Genomic DNA, 24,537 nt, shown 5'->3' on the forward strand with positions numbered 1-24,537 from the left:
AGTTTTTCGGATCTGTCCTGATTTATATTGACAAATAAAGTGTGTTTCGATACTTCATCAAATGTCGGCGTTATTCACTCCAAATCTACAAACCCCGTACAAACGTGAGGGAAGAAAATAACGCAACAACTGGTGTCAGAAGAGAAAACCGTAACAATATTATTTTATATTCTCTTCTTTTGTAACTATTCAAGTTTGAATAGACACTTTCTGTGCCTCTGAATGGCAACGCGGAAATCGGTAGAAATGCATTGATTTAGAGAACCCTAAGTGGCAACAATGTGAACTTTGGAATTTGCTTTCGTTTCGTTTGATGCCGCTTGAATGTTCGGAATGATATGTTAAACAGATACTTAATTATATTAATTTCTTTTGATATTATAAGAAATTACCTTTTAAGTTAGATTGAATGTTCATTTAGATAGAACTACCGCTGAACCACACATGTAGAAATTTATATGTATATATTAGATTTATCGTCGAACATTGTTAGCTGTTTGTTGTCGCACCAATCTTATTTACTATCTGTTGAAAAGTAATCATATCTTCCTGAACATGTTTTCCGAAAAAAAAAAAAAAACTTTCTTTTACTTGAAACCAAAAAGAGAAATTTTCTAACACAATTGCTTTGTTGTGTCATCTTTAAGAACTGTTAAAAATAAACTGTTACATCCTACACTGTTCTAACACAATTATATTGTTATCAATTTTCTACTTAGGTAGCAGAAATATTAGTAAGAGTGTTGCATTTCTTTTGTAACATGAAAAATCTAGAGAGAAGCTATGCCGAAAAATACAGTAGAAGAACACAGTGGCAAGTGCATTTAACATTGAGTAAATAAGTATCTCGTTAATTTGGCGAGCTGCCAAGCTAAGAACGCTTTTGGTTACTTTTTTGTCACCAAATGTGGCGATAAATCGCAAAAAGTCGCCAAATTTGGCGAGCGTTTCGCGAAATTTGTGGCCGGTCCCTGTATTACCGTAATAGGTATTGAAATTGAATAAATGTAATCGACCACTACGTTAGCTGTAACCGTAATTCCACCCTCGTATTGCTTTTCAGTAATTTCGAGAAGCAGAAAGTACTAGAAATATGTCGGCGGCCAGTTGAAAACTATTTAAGGCCGAAGAGAAAGCATCTGCTCTCAGTTGCTTCGTTATTGTTGTTGCGAGTTGTTAGTTCTGCGCGAACTGCGATATCCGAGTTAGCTTTCTCTTTAAATGCGCTTTGTATTGCATTATGTGTGACGTTGTTAGTAGTTTCATGCGTTGCACTCTGTAATACTGCGTAGGAGTATTTCTGCGGAAAATTCCAGACCTTTGAGGTGTTTATTTTGATAAAATAAATTTTTATTAACCAATCATCGGACCTTTGAGCATTCAATCTGTTACGAACCCATAACAGATTGCGCGAAACAATATTTTCTATTCGATTCACAATAATGAGGAAGCATTAATAACGTAGCAAACTGTCAAAATGAACAATGAACAGGAACTTAACACGACGCAGTTAACTGCGAAAATGACAAAGGTGGACCGAAAGAATGACTGATCCCGTAATCTTTACATCATCATGACCTTCTCCTTGCGATGGTTATGGCATATATCAATCGCGGTCGAAAAGCGTATATATTTTCTATAAATATCTATGTCGCTCAAAGCTTGAATTTTGTGTAATTTCGAATTTCAAATTGCTGTGTGTCTTTTTCTATATATCAAACCGCATTTTTTAAAATTTTTATTTTCTTAAGCAAGTTTTATCGCACGGCTCTTCTTTAATCGATAATAAAATATACAAGAGTTTTTCATGTTTAAACTAAAAATGATTACTTAACTAATCTTGCTTCGAGGAGAAAAGTAATTAAGGTTATCTTACCTTTCTTGCAATAAATCCCTAGCTTGGTTTTTTGCAAATTTCAAAAATCTACATGGCAAATCTAATATTTCTTCGTGAACCCACTTAAGTTAAAGCAGAGTACATTATTTTAGAAGCAAGCTTAGCAGAATTAGCATTTTCTTAGTTATTTTACTAACGAAGAAACTAATTCGTGAGTAAAATCTGAGAGTCTTGTGGAAGCGCAGTAGGGGACAGCTTAATTTTTTTCTCTAGCATGTATTTCCTTAATGCACGGGGAATTAAAGGAAAGTAAATTAATGTTTGAATTAACTAAAAAACCAAAACGTTTGATAAACATTTAGCAGAAACAAAATAAGTAGAACTTCAGCTTTGAGCTTTTAAGTAAGCGAACCATTTAAAAGCATGTAAATAAAGCTTAATTTTACTCGGAATGTATAGAAGAGCACGCGATTGGAAAACTGAAGGTCCTGATATATGGCGTTCTACTGTCAGCGATAAGGTATAAACACTTACACATGTTATCAGAAAGTGATGTAAATGAACTGCGCAAAACCTGGTATAACTAACGCTTCAATAAATTTAAGAGGTTTGTAAAAAAAAGAGTGGTGGATATCAAATTTAAACTCAACTCAAGATAATAAAATGCAAATAATAGCATACACAGAATTTAAAGATAACAGTTAGACTAAGAATATGAATGAAAGGTTTAAAAAATGGTTTATTAGATAATGAATTATTTTTTCTATATATTATTTTTAATATTATAAACATGTTTTTAGGAACAAAATCATAGATTCTAATGGCACGAAAGTTTAAGTTTAATTATATTGTTCTGTTTTTTTTTTTTTTTTTTTTTTTTTTTTTATTTAGTTTGCTATTTTAGTAGAATTTTAATTAAATTGTTTCATTTGCCCGTGCAATGCTGCACGCGACGAGTTTCAAGAGAAAGCTACGCCGAAAAAGTAAAAATATAGGAGCACGCGCATTTAACATTTTAATAAATAGATATCTTGTAATTGTACTATTTTGCTACCCGGAGAAATAGAGAAAATAGATAATACCAGAATGTTCTCGTGCATGATTAAAAAAGCTTATAAAAGCCGGATCAAAACATCTCAATTCAGTTATTTACTTAGTTCTTGTTGTTGACTGTAGCGAATTCGTTGCGAGATCAGATTAGCTTTCGTTGTTTTGAATTGAGTTCTATTTAACTCAATTCAACATTCTAGTTTCTAATTGAGTTCTATTTAACAGTCAATTTATTTATTTTGAATTGAGTTCTATTTTATTCTTTAGTAGTTTAAAATATAACTACTGTGAGATATTGCGATATTGTACGAATACCTCTGAGGAAATTTCAGCATTTGTTTTTTGCTGCTGTTGTTTGTATAATAATAAATTTTATTAACTTCTTATTGATTTGTGCATTCAATCCATTACGAACCCATACGTACGCAACAATATAGATTAATTGCAGATAAGTTAAGACTTGGATTTCAGTCAGCCATGATGATAATCAACTTTGCTGAGGCAAAATAGTTCAGTTCCAGTAACCAACACAAGACGGCGAGAGGCTAGACCCACAGCTAACCCTAAATCTCAATTTCAAGATCAGTTCTTGAGACCAGCAGCAAATGACACCACGTTCAACCCCCAGCTAACCCTAAATCTCGACTGAGTTTACTTTCCACGGCTGACGAAAGATGGCGCCAGCCAAGCGATTTCAGTTTCTACAGGCACTTTCGAAAAGCTTGCTCATCTTTTCCACTGCTTATCTTCACTAACACCGCCATCAGAGGGCGACCAGCTCAACTTTTTTCTTCTCTTTTCTTTTTTAGCTTCCTCCTGACGACCTCCTGCTACATGATCCACTTGAGTCCTCCACAAAGCCAGGTCCTGCGGGAGTTCTTTCAAGCTACTGAGAAGTACTACCACAGTATAGTAGAAACCTAGTATCTAACATCTTAGTATCTTAGTTTCTCAGTTGGGTTAGTTCAGAGCTGACTTCGGAGTATTGAGATATCCGTAAGAGCTTCGCATTTTAGATGCGCTTTTGCATAGCGTTGCTTTTAAAGTTCTGAGTCGTTTGAAGTGTAACTGCAACTTTAGAGGTCTAGAACTTTTGTAAAAAGCTCCAGACCTGTAAAGTTTTGTTGTTGTTGTTGTTGTTGTTTTTGTTAAAAATAAATTTTACGAAGCTTTCATCGGTTTTCTTAGACAGTTCTATATTACCGAGCTATTGCAGGCGCAATGTTGCTTGTTCCTTAAACTAAGCCCAAGTGCACATGACATAATGAATTCTGGAAATGGAAAACATCTCGGATGAGAAAACGGAGAAAGGAAAAGTGAGAGGGGTGCCAAAAGGAAAAAGGCCAAAGACAGGTGAACGGAACTTGACAAGATGAAGAAGATCCAAACGGATTCTTGACAATTAAAAAAAAACGACAGCTGCAAAACATGGTTCAAAATACTATACAACAAAAACAAAAGTTCAATACTACTACAAAACTACACAAATTCAACCCATACAACAGAAAATCAACACACAACGGTAATTACAACATCACACTAGCAAATCCAAACAACTTAGAGTACAGCACTGTCAGATAAAATGAAAGAAATTGCAGCCACCAATTGAGGAGCAAGAGAAGAAGCCAGAGGCCTCATCCCATGAAGGTGTGTGCTGCATGTGGTCTTATGTTGCGGTCTTCATTGAGTATTTCGTAGTTGAAGACTTGGGAATAGTTCACATAGTCGCATTGGACAGCTTTTAGAGAAAAATTTCTTCTTTTAATAAATTCTGTGATGGTTTCAAGCTTAAGATCTCTATGAAAAAGGATTAAAAGTTGAGACTTACTGGCGTTAATTTTAACTCTCCAATTGGTGCGCCAGTCCTCTACAGTATAAAGAAAATCTTGCATTTTATCAGTTGCATGATTAGCTTCGATAAACTTGATGGCTATCGGCGTAGCATGCAAGAAGAGAGTAATTGTCAAGTCCAGGATGAGGAAAGTCCGAGATATAAAACAGGTATAGAACCGGTCCGAGGATGCTTCCCTGTGGGACACTAGATCTTATAGGCCTCAGAGTAGAGGTTTCATTGCCTAGTGAGACGAAGAACGTGCGATGTGGCGAAAAGGAATAACTCAGGAGAATCAATTCTCTAAGCAATCAAAGGTTGATGAACTTGAAAACAAGCCCCTCATGCTAGACGAGGTCAAAGGCTTTTGCCACGTCCAGCATAAGAAGCGCTACACTTTGCTTGTTATGAAAAGCAGAACAGATGAATTCCACAATCCTGACCAGTTGACGAGTGCTGCTGAGATTTTTACGAAAAATTTTTCTGTGTCATATTTCAAAGAAAATATCCGTTTCGACCTCTCTGGAAACCATTTAAACGATGTTTTTGCCTGACATCTGTAAGTTCGGACAGAATAAAGACTAATTTTTCTAAAACGGATTGTAAAATAGATTTAAAAGGGATTCAGAAAAGATATTTTTTCCTTGACGCCATACGTATATATGTATCTCGCAAAACTCAAGAAAGAGTACTCGTAGAACGTTGAAATTTTCTATATGGGACTGCCACAACATGTAGTTCTACACCCCGTTTTTTCGTTGCAATCGGCTGGACCAATAGTGTGCATATATTCTTAGCCTTTTACCCTGCTGGGTGAGCTTAGTTTTTTTAAATTCTTACATGTTAGTAAATTGTGCAATTCTTGCTTTAAAAGTTATTGAATTGAATAGCTTTTAATCATTCGGTTAGGGGTTTTATGCGTTTAGTTAATCTAGATGCATAGTCGTAGAGATATCAAAAATTTAAAAGTTTAAGCTGCAAGTTAAGCCTAATAAACCGCTATTTGTTTACAATTGAGGCTCATTAGAATACTGTATTTAGTCTGTTTCTTCAACTTCAATGTCTTTTGCCGAGTGGCACCAAAAGTAAACTTTCGCTTTTGTGCACCGAAAAATCTGCCTACTCGCTCCCTGGCGAATTTGCTTGTTTTTACGCAGAAACTCTAATTTTAATTGCAAAAATTGTATTTTTAACTGCATTTGATGTTTTATATTTTTCCGTATTTTACAATTTTTAATGTTTTGAGATTTTATGCTTTTTTTGCTTTGGCGCGAAGTGAGAAATGAATTGAATGAGAAATCTATCTCTAATGAATTTCGAGGAAATAAGTTTAAAGGAAATTCAGCAAAAAATGTGTATAATTTAATAGGCCGTACAAGGAAGTCATGTGCTCACATCAGATTTTTAATTCCTTGTACGAAGTAAAAGGGAAGTATTGTAATCGCGAGAAGTTTCAGGCAGCATATTTCAACGAAAACATCCATTTTGACCTCTTTCGAATGCAATTTAACGATGTTTTCGAGTGATATCTGTACGTAAGGACAGAATAAAAGACTCTTTTCCTCCAAAAAAATTATAAAAATGCTTTAAAATGAATTCTGAAAAGAATTTTTCGTGGCGTCTGTACGAACGTATGTACGTACATATCTCGCATAACTCAAAAACGATTAGCCTCAGAACGTTGAAATTTTGTATATAGGACTACTATAACATGTACATGTGCACCTCGTATTTCGCTTGCAATCGGCCCCGCGAAACGCATATAAATATATTTATATATATATCCAATCTGTTACCCGGCTCAGTGATCTCAGTTTCTTTACTCTTATATGTTTGTAAATTGTACATTTTTTGCTTTCAAAATAATTGTATTATGTTGTTTTTATCTTCCGGTTAAGGTTTTAATGCCTTTAGTAAATCTGCATAATTTTTAGAATTATCAACAATTTTAAAGTTGTTTAAATGCCGCTGAGCCTAATAATTTTTTTGATGGCGGCCATTGCTTGTTTACATTTGAAACAGGAGACTAGTGGATTTGTTGCCAATTTAGAGAAACTTAGCTTCGCAACAACAAAGATAACGCCTTCATTTAGTACTGCCAATTAAATCATGCTAAATCCTTTCTGGAATTTTTTCGAGGAAATAAGCGTTTAAGATTTACTTCATAATTTTTGATACAGATATGTTGGGTTTTTATGTATTTTTGCCTTGTCGCGAAGTGAGAACTGAATTACATGAATGAGAAATACTAAATCGTCTGTGAAAAACATTTTGTTTTGTTTTGTTTGCTTAATTTCTTTTATACATCGTTCTAGCTTTATTACAGTATTTGAATAGAACATGTGGCAACGATTAGATAATTCTTTAAATGATATAAATTTTGTGCATTCTGAGTTATAATATGAACGAAACATAGTACTGTTAAGTGTACCTAGCGCCTGAGTGTCGCTATGGTAAACAAATACAGTGAATTTTAAAGAATGCATTTATTCTATTGTCGTTTATGCGCTGTCGGCGAAGTAGATTTCATTCAGTCCAATAAGTTTAAACGAAATGCAAGAAAAAATGCGTATAATTTAGTATTCCGTACAAGGAAGTCATGTGGTGTACACATCAGATTTTTTATTATGGTGAACAAAAAACTGCTTGGCGGTATGAATATCATTTATGAAACTTACATAAGAAATTTTCCCTTCCCGTATGTGCTTTTATCTTGTAATTGGTAGCACGCCCAGCTATCAGTCGGAAAGTATGTGGTTTAAGTCCCTACAAGGGCATAGTTGATGGTTGGAAGTTTTCCCTTCAAAACCTAATAAATGACCTCCTTCCTTACTACATGATACTTGTGGATAGTACATCGTATTTCGTCATCGTTTGTGAAAAGTAGGTTAAAAGAATTAGAATATGTACATCCAATAGGTCAATGAAATTTAAAAGAAGCGGTTAACTATGATCGAGGACTTGATTGCAGATCAACTGCCGTCGATGCAATGGCAATTGATTGGCATGATTAAATTCCCATTAGTTGCAAATAAGTTATAAAATTCATTAATAAAACTGATAATTGATTCTATAGTCACGGAGTTCTTATCCAGGTTAGGATTCCCCCTAAAAAGAAATTTCATAGTGTCTGGGGGCAATGCGGTTAGCATTTTATTAAATATTCAGTTTTAGTTTAGGAATATAAAAAGCTACTTTCCTTCAAATTTTAGCATTAATTCGCATTTTATACACTTTCTCTCGTTTAATTTATAAAATACATTAAAAATAATTTAAATTTAAATAAATGTTTACGTATTTTTCGAGTTTTGGAATAGTCGTCTAGCCATTGTGAAAACAGTGCATGGAGCAAAAAAGGTTGAGAAACCGTGGTTTAGTGATAAAGCTGTATCATATAATCAGGTAGAAGGTCATATAAAATAAAATAAGAAATAAAATATTTAATATATTTTGAGAATCAATAATATTAAAAAATATATATACATTTTTTATGCATTAAGAGAGTAAACTCTAAGGCAATAAAACAGTTTGAAAAATTCAAAACTTCAATGGAAAACAAGAAACAATTAGAATATTCTTAAATAAAGAGATTTAAAAATTAAATTATGCTTTTAATTTACACATTAATTATATTACACATTTTAAAAATTAAATTACAGTTTTATGCCAAATACTTGAAAAAATGGTCTCCATACGTCAAACGCATTAATTAAATTGCATATTAGATAAAAATTGAAGTTTTGGGTAATTAGAATCTGTGATTTTGTTCCTAAAAATCCTGTTTATATTTGTAAAATTAAAAATAATAGAAATAAAAAAAGTAACCAAACTATTAAAAATATTTAATTGTGGAATAAACTTTTTTCGAAACTTTTATTCATGTTCTTAAGCTAATAATTATCTTAATTGCGTATTTGTATTACGATAATGTTGCATAAAGTATTTTATAGAGGAAATAGAGAAGAGATTTGATAAAGAAAACCATTCCTTTTAAAGGCGTCGATGAAGGAAATATGTTCGGAATCCCTGATTTAAAAAGTCTCTGAAAGCAATGGATCGTAAGATTTTCTTGCTGAAAACCTGATTCAATTCCTTTGATTTAGCAACAATTAATATATATGTTTTTATTGTTGATTACGTAAATATATTAAACTTTAAAATCAAATGTTTATTAGCAAAATGTTTGAAAACTACTACGACCTCAAATGTACTTCATACAATTACTAAAAATGCACAATCTAATCACAATAAACTGAGAATTTAATTTATTACTATTAAATTACAATTGCTGCATTTTAGAAATAATTCTGAAACTTTTCCTACTGAGATAAATACTGAAAATTCTTTGAGTGTCATTGGATTCCTTCTAAGAGCAGCATATTAAGCCTAATTTTAGAAGACATAGAAAATGCATTTAAAACTTATATGCGAATTCGGTATCACCATTCTTCGGATATTTGGCCTTTTATTAGAAGGAAACATATAGGACACTTTCCTACCTTATGAGGATTACCTTTTTCACGAATGCAATTTTCGGCATATTATTAAATGCATTTTCCTCGTCTTTGGAAACTGGACCTATTTTACTCTTTAGAGAGAAACCGTTGATACAGATTTGGCTCAGTAGCCTACTAAGCCTCCCAGTGATAGGAATTCCGCTGATACAATTTTACTTTACGTCTGAACATTAACTGAGGATTCCTATGATATAATCTTATTTTATGTGTGAACATTAATTGCATTTTCAGCATTTTCTGAACCTGAACATAATATACTGTTCTTCATATTTATGTTACCGGCACTATTCTGGTCTAAAAGCCCTGGTGATAAGAATTCGTTGGTATTATAATTATCTTTGTTTGAAATACAGATTATAGCTGCGTCCATTGTTTACTCTCAAAACCATGTCTTTCGAGATGCCATTCAGGAACAGCTTAATTCTTTAGATAATTTATATTGCTGGAAATGTACAAAACATCACCTATCGCATCTGTAAGAATTGTTGAGGGCTAAGGATTTCCTTCTTTTATTATTTAAATCATTCTTTTGATAAAGAATTGCGCGCCATTTGTCTTAGAAGCGACACTGTTATTGTTGATTTTCAAATGAAAACTGGTTTTTATTCAAATGGTCAGGAATAAAACCATGGGAACATGCAAAATTATCCCATTCAACTTCCATAAAGCCAACCCGGGATGAATTACAGGTTCTACTTGTTTAGCTGGTATTGTGATTGACTCGTATGTGTTCAATCACCAAGAATCTCAGAATTTCGAGCGATATCTATTTTTCATTTCTTATATAAGGGGTCCGGAAGAATGTAAAGATATAATGTATTTCTCCCGCCTTCTTAGCATGCCTTCGTGGTGTAGTGGTGAGCACGCTGGGTGCGTATTCCAGAGGTCTGTGGTTCGATTCCCGGCGAAGGCTTTATGCTCATTTTTCACATCTCCAGCTTCAGAAAAACCTAATAAATCTACAGTAGCGCCCGAACTAACAGGGTGGTGGATGATGATTCTCCACACACAGGATTCGGCGAATGGATCCCCTAAACCCAAACGCTCTTTAAAAGGGGGAGTATGTAACGTGTTTCTCCCGCCTTCTTAGCATGTCTTCGTGGTGTAGTGATCAGCACGCTGGGCGCGTATTCCAGAGGTCCGTGGTTCGATTACCGGTGAAGGCGTTGCTCATTTTCACTTCTTCCTGTTTCAAAAATAACCGAGATTCTCATATCAGCATTACGGCGGATAAAAACATCCGCACAGTTTTGAAAGCTTACATCTTCTTTAGAGAAAGAAAAACAGTACGTGGCTAGCAGAAGCAAGTTGAATAAGGAAAGTAAGGGAAAGATGCTGCGCAATTAACTGCTGTGTTATTTATAGCAAAAACTTTCTTTAATCTGATTGACCGAGATTCCATTGCATTGCAGGCACAATTGCATACACGGATTAATTTTGAAAGACGTACTTTAGAAAGTTATTACTATTTTTAGAGTACAATAGGAAAATACCAACATTTAAAAGTAATATTAAGCTATTACTAATTTAAAATATCATTTGTAGTTACATATTATTTATCCTACATATATATTTAGAAATTAAACTGATAATTCTTTTATGAAAAACGTCTCGAAAAACTATGCAGAATTTTAAATCTATTCCCACCTATTTACTGTAGCAAATAAAATTAGGAGTAGCATAAAAGAATTGAAAAAGTAATAGAAATAATCGAAGAACTCGCCTCAGGCACTACACAAATCATAAATTAGCATAGCATAGCAACTATTCAAAGGGAATATGAATTATTCATCTCGAGAGGATCTAATTAATTTTTAAAACACGACTGAAGAACTTTGAAAAGAAAGGTAATTATTAGAAATAAGTAGGTGTTTTCAAACAAATATATATGAAAGAAAACTTTCATTCATAATTCTAATTAGTATGCTTAGAAATGTGGTATTGGTATTTTTTGGATGGCGAATTTTATATACATGATCTTAAAATACATATATATTTTATGCTTTTTAGCATGAAAATCAAATCTAATCCATTATTCATCTGGGAATAGAAATATGTAAAATAGAATAATGAACAACAAGATAGGCTTTCATGTTCAAACGAAAGGGAAATTAGGAATTCATTTTTCAGATTTTTCAAAATTTTCAGCACCGCAGTCTGTATGTAACGTTTTGTCTGCCTAGCTATCACGTGTAAAATTTTAAAAAGGATGATGAGGTAAAGATATGCATATTAAATCAAATAAAGTGGTGAATTAGTGATTCACATTCGTAAGGAATAAGTATAATGATTTTGTTCAATTTGTTATTAGACTACCAAATAAGCAAAAGGCAAAAATTTCAGAGTTAAATTACATGAACTTTTCAAATTTAATTTTAATGGATCTTCCTTGGTGACTTTTAAAAGATTACACATCTTCTCTACATATAATAAAAGAAAGAGTCTCCGTGTGTGTCTTTCGTTCGCGCTGCGCGTAAGCTAATAGACCCACGGCTACGAAATTTGGTACATAGGTGCATCTAGACAAGAGCCAATGCACCTCGAAGCGATTTTTTTCGAAATTCGAATTCGAATATTTTTTATTTTGTTTTGTGACGAAATTGCGTCATTTTGAGACATAATGGGCTACAGGGCGAGATTTTACTCTACACACTCCATTTTCACATCATCAATGAAACGTAGGCACTTAGCTATTTTACGAACTTAAAATAAATTTCGTGTTTCAATAAATCGATTAAATACGAATTTATTTAACAAAGGGAGCTTAACACCTTTTCAACGGGATTTTTTCTAAAAAAGTTTATTTTTAAAAATGTACAGCTTATTTTTCTTTGATTTTTGGACACGTTAAACTTTCATCCTTGCGACTGCTTTTACAAAAAGAATTTTGGAAGAATGAAAATATTTTGTATTTTTAAAAAAAATTTTAAATGAAGCTTCCGAATACACTTCTCCCATCTCACATCTTTAAAATGTGATTTTGGCAACAATTTTCCTGTCTTACTGTTGTTGATAGATTTTTGATGAAATCGCATCATTTTGAATAGTTTCATTCCTTTAGAAATATGGGTTTGGCAACAATTTTTCATCGCATTTCTTATGTCACTATTTTTAAGAGATTGGCATATTTCATTGTCATTTTTATATATATATATAATACATTTTTATTTTTTTTTTTTTTTTTTTTTTTTTTTTTTTTGATAAAGTAGTTCTGCAGAGTAAAATTCTGCGCGGAATTTTATGTTTTTTTTAGTTGCTTTCATGTTATTTTTTGCTTATTTCACTGTTTGTAAGATATCGAAAAGTTTTGCATGATTTTTTTCTTCAACGGAAAGTTGGTTAATTTTTTATTAGGATAATTAATATTTATATTAAGGGATATAGCTTATTTCATTGTAATTTTTTTCTATTGAAAATATAAGATAAAATATCATTAATTACACTTTGCTTTTCAGAATGTTTTGTTTTTTGTATTCTTTTATGTTATTTATTGCTCATTTCACTGTTTTAAAATATTGAAAAGTTTTGAGTGACTTTTTAGGAAACAAAGTTCTTAACCACTTTTATACCATTTGAGTTCTTAAGATTTTGAGTTTGCCGCAGTTTAATTGAGTTTGTATCTCTATATTACGTGCTTTGTATGTTTGTGTGATGTTATGTATGTACTTACATTATTGTACTTTATACATAACTATACAAAAAACAATTTAAAATACATTTTGATTTCCTGAGTCCAGGAAAGTCAAATTTCGTTTCAAACATTGATAGGTGATTCACTTAATTACGGCGAGGTTGATATACTACAAATTAGAGATAGTCAACCTGGTCCTTATCGCCTCCAAGAAGCGATTTAAACTTTAATTGTGGGTGGTAACGCTTTCGTCCATCCGATGATGAATGTTCGTTCTCCTGAATGCAGCTCTCTCTCCGTCCGGTTCCCATATACTGAGGCTGTTCGCCCATTTTTTAGACGATTTTAGTAAGCGGTAATAAAAAATCGTTTACTGCTAAAGAAGTAATTGCAATTGTACTATGTTTTTAAATTATCGCCTGTGGCTTGAAAGTTTTGTTTTTATTCAAAATGGCGAATTTAACAAAGCAGTGGTTCGAAGGCTACATTTACGCTCCTTCCGAAGAGAAATATGCATACTCCGTTATCCAAAAACGATGTGAGAGTCATGGTTTTGTGATATCTAAAGCGTCGATAGGTAATATCATCAACAAGAAAGGAAAAAATCGTCAAATTGGAACCTCAAGTGGGACAAAAATTCCAAACAAGTATCCAAGGAAAAAACGGACATCTTCGGCTATTGCAAAGGTACGTTGTTTAATGTTAAATGAAAATCCCCCTAGTCAAAGGAAAGTTTCAAAATCATTAAAATGCACTGTAAACAAAATGATAAACGTTGATTTAAATCTTAAGAAAGCGAAAAAACGCAATGTGCATCGTCTTCTTCCAAAGCATATCGCTCAACGCAGGACACGCTGCAGAATTCTATATGAGAAACACTTATCCAAAGAAAAATGGAAAACAGCTGTCCCAATAGAATGAAACATGGGTGTATTTAAATTATTGTAACAAAAAAGAGCCATTTATTATCATAAAAGCGGAGAAAAAAATTTAAGTACATGGTTCAAAGAATCGAAAGAAAGTTTTTCTAAGGAATTCATGATTGTTGCTGGTTTTTCTTATAATGGCAAGTTAAAAATAAAGAGAGTGCAAAAAAATGTCAATATTAACTCCAAATACTATCAGGAACATATTTTATCGCCAATTTTTCTGAATGAAATACCATCGCTTTACCCACAGTGCCATCCATCTGTGAGACTCCATCAGGACAAAGCTAGCAGTCACACATCAAAATCCACTGTAAATGTCCTAAAAGAAATGGAACAAAAAACTGGTATCAAGGGGCGATACCCTTCACTGATATCCCTACCAAATCTCCCGATGTGTCACCTATGGATTTTTGTGCTTTCGGATTTTTAAAAACTGCTTTATCCAAACGTTGTCCCAAAACCTTAACAGGACTCTGGAAAGCTGTTCGGGAGGAATGGGATAGAATACCTCTTCTGCCACTTCAAAAGGCATTATTATCCTGGAAATTGCGGTGTCGAAAGATAGTTCAGAATAAGGTATGTCAAATAGAACATTTAAAACACAAGAATTTTATGTAATTTAGTTTTGTGAATACAATATACATCGTCTATAAAATGTGCGAACAGTCTCTGTATTTATAAAACTTTGCTGATTCTTTTAATGGTTGTTCTGTAACTGTAACCCGATAACGGGATTATCAAGCTTTACGAAAGCGTGGAGCTAGAAGTAATTTCTCATTTTTCTACCACTGAAGGACTCCTAGCCAAAACAGTTTCCTTGGGACAGATGTCCTGCGAGCTACGCGGGAAATAAATTTTCTGTCTCTTACAAATATAAGCAAAATATAAATAAATGATTAAATGTAATTATAAATATCTTTACTAAGTCTCCACTTAAAAAAATTACTTTGCATTTAAGGTAAATTAAGTTACTGCGAAAACGGGGGTTGTAGGTATAAAAAGGTTGACTAGCCCTGCAATAGATGCATGACTGTTAAAATTATTTATGCCATAATTAATGTTCTATCTCTTAATTTGTTTTTAGAAAATTTCCTTTAATCTCATAAAAAGTTTTCAATTTAAATTAAATTACCTTTAATGTGTCATCATATGTTTAAACTCCGTTTACATTAGGAGCTATATCTCCGAACAAGAATCTTGGTACGTGTTTGCTGCACTTGCACTGGATTGGTGATCATTGAGTATGACGGGATACATTGTCGCCGAAGACATATTTGACATCAGCCAATGAAACTGTGTATGGAATCTTCATGTCCGTAAAGCAATGGCGGCTTCTGAAACAATGCTAAATTTACTGAAAAACATATGGCCCGAGCTGTATCGAGTTTTGTCATTATTTTACGAAGCTTAATTTATGATGAGATATTTATTTTGAATCATAGTTTAAGATTGTTTTTGATTTTAGCAAATGAAATATTTTTCACCTCGATACAAGTGTTTTGCTATTGAGTAAGTTGAGACATATATTCCTTTTACCTCAATTATTAGCATTTATTAACTCTGATAGAATATTTTCTCTGTTTCAGGTGGATTACTACATTCTTACGTTTTGAGAATTCTGACAAACAGAAAGAGCTTAATTTATCGTTTGTTTCTATTTGACTCTATTTATGATTTTTTGTTGTTAAAGATTTTTTAACGTTTGAACAATGTCTAACTAGCTCGATCGTATGACGCATTTCACGAAGTGTTTAAATTTTCTGTGAGCCAGATGATTGCGAGCTCGAATACAGCTGAACTATTTATTTTCTGTAAATGTTTTACTGTTTCTGCAATTAACAGAGTTCTGTCAATGTAAAAATCACTAAAATGTTTACATATAACATGTAATTATTATATGCGAAATGTTATTCTTTGCGTTATTTTGTTATTATACGTAAGATTTTGTGTCTGTGGTTCGAATCCCGCGAACGGGATGGCTGCATCCCGTTTTCGTGGTTTTCCTCGTGTATAATACGTATACGAGCCAGCCTCTCCTAGAAAGCCTTCTACGAAAACATCCCTCTCCTTAGACCAGAAATGAACAAACAACGGCCCACCGGAAGATTCTATCCGGCTCGCGGATACAATTTTAATTTGCCGGCCCGAGGCAAATTAAAAGATGCATATATTTATATGTTATATAGCCATCTCCTTTTCAAATTTGTTTAAATATTTTTTCCTTCCTTTTTACTTCCTTGTACTAACTGAAAAGGAAGTATTGTAATCGCGAAAAGTTTCACGCAGCATATTTCAAAGAAAATATCCATTTTGACCGCTATTAAATGCAATTTAACAACGTTTTTGCGTGATATCTGTACGTAAGGACAGAATAAAGGACTCTTTTCCTTCAAAAAAATTATAAAACTGCTTTAAAATAAATTCTGAAGAGAATTTTTCGTGGCATCTGTACGAATGTATGTACGTACGTATCTTACATAACTCAAAAACGAGTAACCTCAGAACGTTGAAATTTTGTATATAGGACTACTATAACATGTACATGTGCACCTCGCATTTTGGCTGCTATCGGCCACACCAAATGTATATAAATATATATATATATATATATATATCCACTCTGTTACCCGGCTCAGCGATCTCAGTTTCTTTACTCTTATATGTTTGTAAATTGTACATTTTTTGCTTTACAAATGATTGAATTATGTTGTTTTTATCTTCCGGTTAAGGTTTTCATGCCTTTAGTAAATCTGTATGCAATAGTTTTAGAATTATGAACAATTTTAAAGTTGTTTAAGTGCCGCTAAGCCTAATAATGTTTTTGATGGCGGCCATTGCTTGTTTACATTTAAACAGCAGAGTAGTGGATTTGGTGCCAATCTAGAGAAACGTAGCTTCGCAATAACAAAGATAACGCCTTCATTTATTATTGCGAATTAAATCATGCTTAATCCGTTCTGGAATTTTTTCGGGGAAATAAGTGTTAAAGATTTACTTAAATTTAATAGTTTAGTTTTTAATAATTAGTAATTTAATTTTTAATAGTTAGTAATTTTTAATACAGATATTTTGAGTTTTTATGTATTTTTGCCTTGTCGCGAAGTGAGAACTGAATTAATCGAATGAGAAATACTCAATCGTCTGTGAAAAACTGTTGCCTTTTTGTTTTGTTTGCTTAATTTCTTTTATACATCGTTTTAGCTTTATTATAGTATTTGAATAGAACATGTGGCAACGAATTAATTAATAATTGTGTTAATTCTTTAAATGATATAAATTTTGTGCATTCTGAGTTATGAACGAAATATAATACTGTTAAGTGAATCTAGCACCAGAGTGTCGCTATGGTTAACAAATAGAGTGAATTTTAAAGAATGCATTTATTCTATTGTGGTTTATGCGTTGTCGGCGAAGTATATTTAATTCAATCCAATAAGTTTAAATGAAATGCAAGAAAAAATGCGTATGATTTAATATTCCGTACAAGGAAGTCATGTAGTGTACACATCAGATTTTTTTGAAAGGACTGATGACAGTTTTACTTTCTCTATTTTTATTCTACAAAACATAAATCGACAGAAATTGCAAGCACAGACAGTTTTCAATATGGAAATACAATATAGGTGAATTAGACTTCTTAGAAAAAAACTTAAACTGAATTCGATTATCTTAACTTAAAAAGTTAATGAAACTTAATCTGTTTGCTGGGCATCTAGCTAAGAACGACTTGTCTCATTTCCCGAGGTTTAATTCAATACCCTCAGTAAATGAAGAGAAGCTTGGGAATTATGAAGATGGCTTGAAAAAAACTACATTTTGAGTTCGAACGCAGATTTCAGTGCCATTCAAACAGAACTGGATATTTTCCCCATGGCTTTCAAACATAAATTTTGAAGCATTGAGGTCATATTTGCAGCTTGAAGTAATTGATTTGCAAGCTAACAATCATCTCAAGCAGTTGTTTCTAAATATGCCAAAGTTTGAGTTTTACAAATCATTATCGAAAGTAAGTTTCCCAAATATATATCTCACGCCCAGAATTTCAGTGCTGTGTTTGCTTCATCTTATATATGTGAATAAGTATTTTCAACTATAAACCTTAGAAAGAATTATTTCAGACTGACAAATGAGCATTTAGCCTCCTTCCTTAGAATCAGTACATCTGACTTCGAACCTCAATATAAGGAACTTTTAAAAATGAAATCGCAATTTCATTCATCTCATTAACATATTTAGCTTGTAATACTTGTATATTGTTTTTGAAATTTTAGAAAAACTTATCTTGGCCCGTCAAACTTTTTTCTTTCGATTTTTCGCCCGCGACCGAAAACGTTTGCCTATCCCTGCTTTAGACAGAGAGCGCTCGAGTGCTTTGCCATAATGAAATAAACCAAATCACACCAATTTTACATTAATTACATAAATGTAATTATTAGACTATTATGTTATTTATAATGTGATAAAATCTGTTTTTCTTATGTTACTTATTTAAAAAGGTGCTTTATTATGAATCTGGTTTTCAGCAATGTGTGTTATATTTTATGCTATTGATTTATTTTCTTTTATGTATATGTACATTATATTTCATAAATAATTGTTTTTCTTTCCGGCTTCATTATACTTATTTTTTGTTTTTTTAATTTAGAATTAATATTTGTTTTTCATAATTTTCATTATTTGCATTTTTATTGATAATTTTAATCACTATTACTTTCTGTCTCTACCATTAAACCATCTGTTTATTATTATTATTATTATTATTATTATTATTATTAGTATTGTTGTTGTTGTTATTATTGTTGTTGTTGTTATTATTGTTATTGTTGTTATTATTATTATTATTACTATTACTATTATTATTATTATTACTATTTCTATTACTATTACTATTATTATTACTATTACTATTATTATTATTATTATTATTATTATTATTATTATTATTATTATTATTACTATTATTATTACTATTATTATTACTATTACTATTATTATTATTATTATTATTATTATTATTATTATTATTATTATTATTATTATTATTACTATTATTATTACTATTATTACTATTATTACTATTATTATTATTATTATTATTATTATTATTATTATTATTATTATTATTACTATTATTATTACTATTATTACTATTACTATTATTATTATTATTATTATTATTATTATTATTATTATTATTATTATTATTATTATTATTATTACTATTACTATTATTATTATTATTATTATTATTATTATTATTATTATTACTATTACTATTACTATTATTATTACTATTATTATTATTATAATTATTATTATTATTATTATTATTATTATTATTATTATTACTATTATTATTATTATTATTATTATTATTATTATTATTATTATTATTATTATTATTATTATTATTATTATTATTATTATTATTATTACTATTACTATTACTATTATTATTACTATTATTATTACTATTATTATTATTATTATTATTATTATTATTATTATTATTATTATTATTATTATTATTATTATTATTATTATTATTATTAATTTTTAAACTTCTTTAAAAAATAAACCACTGAGAAATAAAGGCATTGAAAACTTTTGAAGTTATTATGTTCGTTGAGAGATCGTGGGAGGTCTCCTATTGGAGACAAATCATGTCATCTGCTTTGATTGCTCCGATTGGCTTAGTAGCTCAGAAGAACTTACGTACAAAATCTTTTTGTGTAGACGAAACGTTAGGCGATATTTCTGCGAAGGAGACTTCTTCGGAGATATGTCTTCTCATCTAGACGTCTTTAACGGGTCTTTAAGAGGATAAAATAAGCGTATTCTTGTTTTTAACTTTATTGAGATCTAATTTAAAGCTTAAACTTGTAGAGTGATTAGGCTATTTAGAAGAAGGAGACAGGAGACCATCAACAGAGCCAACTGCACCATCATTACGACTTTCAGCTTTTGTGCTCTTTCGATGGAAACTATCTACCATCCGCTATCAGCGGCATTTATTTGAAATAAAATTTTAAAAAGTTTCAATGGTTGTGCAAATATACATATGACATACAGAGACAGATTTTTCAGGTCTTGTGTTTACGTAGATGGCAATTATTACAATAAAGCCCATAACATAAATATTTAGAGAATTGTTACTTCAGTTTAAAATTTATGTTTACAGAGTTTTATATATTAATTTTGAAGAATAACCAAATTATATAATATAATATGTCATTATACATTTTAAACAATTTAGACAAATATTATTTAGAAATAATTAAGCCAAATTAAAAAAGAATGAGAAAAACACTAAATATAGAATAAACATTAAATAAATTTAGAAAAATGTAAAGACTAGCTATGAATATTAAAGATATACTAAAATTAAATGATAAAAATTTTAACAATCTTATGTTTAATAATCTTCTAACTAATAATCTTATAGTTAAGGAATAATCTTATAGTTATGAGAAAAGAAGTATTATGATTAATAATAAGAAAAGGAGTATTATAAATTTATTCAAGAAAAGATATTTAAGGTAAGTGCTAAGAGAAGAAGGTGAATAGATAGTTAATTGAAAAGTGAAAAGATTTGGGAAAGATGATTACTATTGAACTACTGTTATAAATGTTGAAATATTACAGCTATAAATCTTTATAAACGAAGTACAGAGTTAACTACTACACTAATACTCATAATGCAAAATTATAATAAGAATAATTAAATGTAAATGATATAATGATTAATAGAATTGTTATTATCAATATATGAAATATTAAATATAATAGTAATAAAAATTTCAACAATAATATTACTAGTATTAAATAGGAGTAAAACTACTATTTGATAGTAAGGTTAGTGAAACTGCAATCCGTTAAAAAATCGTATACTGCAGAAGAATTTAACAGTATGATGATAAGCACAAAATAATATAATTAAAAATGAAGTAGATTAATAGCATTAAAGATTATTAGTGTTATAGATGTAAGGGATTAAAGAGATGAAGAGTTGAAAAGTAAATATTAAGAAAATATGGGATTAGTGTTAATATCTTATGTATTGCTAGTTATTAAGGAAGTCTGACAGTTATGATCATAATGTGTTATAATCAAAATAATAAATGGATAAATGATATATGTATTAGTTAATAACTACTAAAGAATGATAAAATCCGAGATACGTAAGCATCTAAGGAACAATAATAAAATAAAATAAGATAATAGAATAGAAACATAAATGAGATAATAATATACTATTAATGTATAATAATATTATGATAGAAAACATATAATGAACGATAATAATGTAAAATAGAGCACTGAAATAGTTACATAAATAAGTTGATAAGATGTATTAGAAGCAGGAGACAGGAAAAATGAGCAATGTCCTCGTCGGGACTCGAACTTGCACCTCTCGAATACGCACCGAGTGTGCTAACCATTGCACCACGAAGGCATGCAGAAAGAAGGGAGAGAATATCCCCCCTTTTAAAGGGCGACTGGGGATTGAGGAACCTAATCACTAATTCCTGATGGTGAAGAATCATCATCCACCACCGTTTCTAGTTCTTGCGCCACCGTAGAGTCATTAGGTTATTTAGTAGCAGGAGACATTATAAATACGCAATGCCCTCGTCGGGACCCGAATCTAAACCTCTGGAATACGCGCCGAGTGTGTTAACCGTTACACCATAAAGGCATGTAGAAAGGAGGGAAAAGTAAAAAGAAAGTCTTTAATTCTCCCAGTTTATTAAATTTCGGCACATGGATGAGATTTAAAAATATAGTTGTAATTAATTCTAAGAAATTTAACATTTATTAACTATTCCTTTTAATTTTATTTGGATCTTTCCTCCCCTTAATGCTAAAATTAGAGAACTCTTCTCTTTAACAATCTTTTGTCAATATATTTTAACATTGTAAAATTACAATTTAAATTGAAGTAAAACTATTCTTATGAAAGGTTTCATCACATAGTTATATTAACAGGATGACAGATGTAAAATTACGAAATTGCAAAAAACCTTTTATCGCAAGAGATGATTAAATTCAGTTTTTCTCCCAAATCTCTGAATTATACGAGTAAAAACACATACCCAGTGGTGAAAAAGCGGCTTTGTGGACCCTTCTGTAAGAGTCGTACCTTGAAAGAACCTTTGACTAAAAAATTCTTTATATTATTTTCCCTTTCAATTTACGTAAATTGAAAGTAAAAAAGAAATGCTTAAAGGGAACTAGCTGGACTCTTACAAAAATTTCTTCTACTATATTCATTATGTTTAGTTCATCAAGTCTATTCTCTATAATAGTGGTAGTCATAACACGGCTCTTGCCGGCGTGTAGTGCGTGCAAATGTGTTAAATATGGTAAACTATAACTAACCAATGTCCATCATATCAAATGTATGTCATATCTAAAATAACTTAATTATAATTAGGAAGACCTGAAGAAAAGAATTAAGTTGATATGTACTCATTAAAAACTGCTCTATACCTCTCTTAAAAATCAAATTTAAATAGAATGAAATTTGAATTAAATGTTCTTGTATTTCAAATTTTTATTTCATGCAATTTTCAAGCTTCCATTTCCCTTGCTCGATGTAATAAAAAATGTCGGTGGTATTATAACAATTACGTGCAGAAATAACATATGCATTGAGTTCATGAATAATTTTAAATAAAAAGTTCGTTAAATTCGCATGAACAATCTATAAAATAAGTAAAAATAAATTTGAAATTCAAAATCAAATATTCGAGGTGCAAGCGTTCGTCTGCAGAACTACATATATTCAAAATTCGGTAGCCGGGATGCTGACGTATTTTCTACAATGCTTTCTTAATGACAGAATTAAATTCATTTGCATAAAACCTGTGATCGAAATTTAAAAGAAATAAAGAATTAATTGTAAATTTGTACACAATATTGGAATGGAAACTTTAGTTGTTTTAATGAGTTGTTGAATATGAAAGTTTATGTTGAAGGTCATATAACCCTCAAGAGGAAATACTGTAATCAATGCTTTTGTTAATCAACAAATACTTTATTATTCAATTTAATTAACAGATTTTAAGAATTAAATATTTTAATGTCTTTGTTATACGTAATTATTAAATATTTTTAATTTGGCAATCCATTATACATTAGCTGTCATTACAGGCAACAAAATGATTATAAATCGACGATAATGCAACTATTTATTTACCTAAATTTCCCCCCAGCAAAATTTAAAACAAACTATGGAAGTTTAAGTAATGCTTAAAAATATAGCGGCATTGTTTGTTTTGCACATTAATTATACTAAAACATGTAGCTATAATCAATAATACATTGGTGGGCACTTACTTGTTGCATTGTTCATGCCTAGGGGCCTGATTCTGCTGTCATAACGGCCTGGTCCTATAATGCTATCCAAAATTCTCTTTTCTAGAGCACGGAAATTCGGCTTTTCCCTAAGAGTAAAAGGGTAAAATTAATTACACGTACAATAAATAATAGTTTTTAAAAACTATAGAGAGGAGTAGAAAACAAGATTACTTTAAAAGTTTCTTCAGCACAACATTAAAATTGTTATGAAAACAATATAAAGAATAAACGTAGCATTTCGAGAGAGAGACTAGTAAAGCTTTCCAGTTGTTGTTTTATATTTGTTGAGTTATCTGTTTGTTCCAGTTGTTTTATATCTGTTAAGTTATCTGTTTGTTCCAGTTGTTGTTTTATATCTGTTAAGTTATCTGTTTGTTCCAGTTGTTGTTTTATATCTGTTAAGTTATCTGTTTGTTCCAGTTATTGTTTTATATCCGTTAAGTTATCTGGTTGTTCCATTTGTTGTTTTATATCTGTTAAGTTATCTGTTTGTTCCAGTTGTTGTTTTATACCTGTTAAGTTATCTGTTTGTTCCAGTTGTTGTTTTATATCTGTTATCTGTTTGTTCCAGTTGTTGTTTTATATCTGTTTGTTCCAGTTGTTGTTTTATATCTGTTGTTATCTAACTAATTCAATGAAAGAGCTTGATTGTTGAATTGTGCTTTAAAGTTGAGAAGTGTAAAACTGCCATTTCACATTCTTTGAAAGAGTATCGCAATAAGATAGGATCAGGAAGTTGAAAAAAAATTATAAATTTCAATACGTTATAGTTATTTTATAATAAGTATTACGGAAGATGAACGCAACTAAACTGCATTTAGAAAAAGGATAATCTTTAATTCATTAAAAAAAATAAATCAAAAATCTGAAAGGTTTCAGATTTTAAAATACGTCTAAACGGGCGTTTTTTTAACATTTTGTTTGTTACCTTTATTTATTAAAAATCACGTTCTTCGCACTTAAACTATAAACCGCAATAGCGCAAAATAGTTTTAAATTGAACATATCCTTAAAATTGCCGATGCAGAGTCTCGCGCGCTGGAGATAAAAATGTTTTTTCTGTACAACGTTGCCATTGCTCGCTTTGAAATCCTTGAGTTTGTTAATGAAAATTCGTTAGAGTTTTATAAAATATGAAATCGATAATAAAAGAAATCCCAAATTTCAAATTCCACAATGCCCATATTCGCAGTAGGATTACGTCATTCAAAATTCGATGACTCTGTGTACCGTTGTTATCACAATGCTAGAATTAGAAAGTCCTCCACGAAGGCATTCCTCCCCTTAGGCAGATAGCTCTAGTGTGCTTTGCCGTAATTAAATACATCAACACAATGCTAGAAATGTAAACACATGTATGCATATTTTTCATTATTTAA

General features: G+C 30.9%; 1 protein-coding gene across 2 annotated transcripts in view; it reads right to left on the reverse strand.

Moving 5' to 3' along the window:
• Positions 1-24,537, reverse strand: part of LOC118202108 (glutamate-gated chloride channel-like) — a 410,115-nt gene that overhangs the window by 254,019 nt on the left and 131,559 nt on the right. For both annotated transcript variants that reach the window (XM_085827212.1, XM_085827213.1), the window contains exon 2: positions 23,138-23,244. In XM_085827212.1, the coding sequence (XP_085683338.1) occupies positions 23,138-23,244 (107 nt within the window). The remainder of the gene's footprint in view (positions 1-23,137; positions 23,245-24,537) is intronic.

Source organism: Stegodyphus dumicola, chromosome 11 (assembly GCF_044657685.1).
Source record: "Stegodyphus dumicola isolate Sdum_Otavi_A_Nest chromosome 11, ASM4465768v1".
Classification (NCBI taxonomy): domain Eukaryota; kingdom Metazoa; phylum Arthropoda; class Arachnida; order Araneae; family Eresidae; genus Stegodyphus; species Stegodyphus dumicola.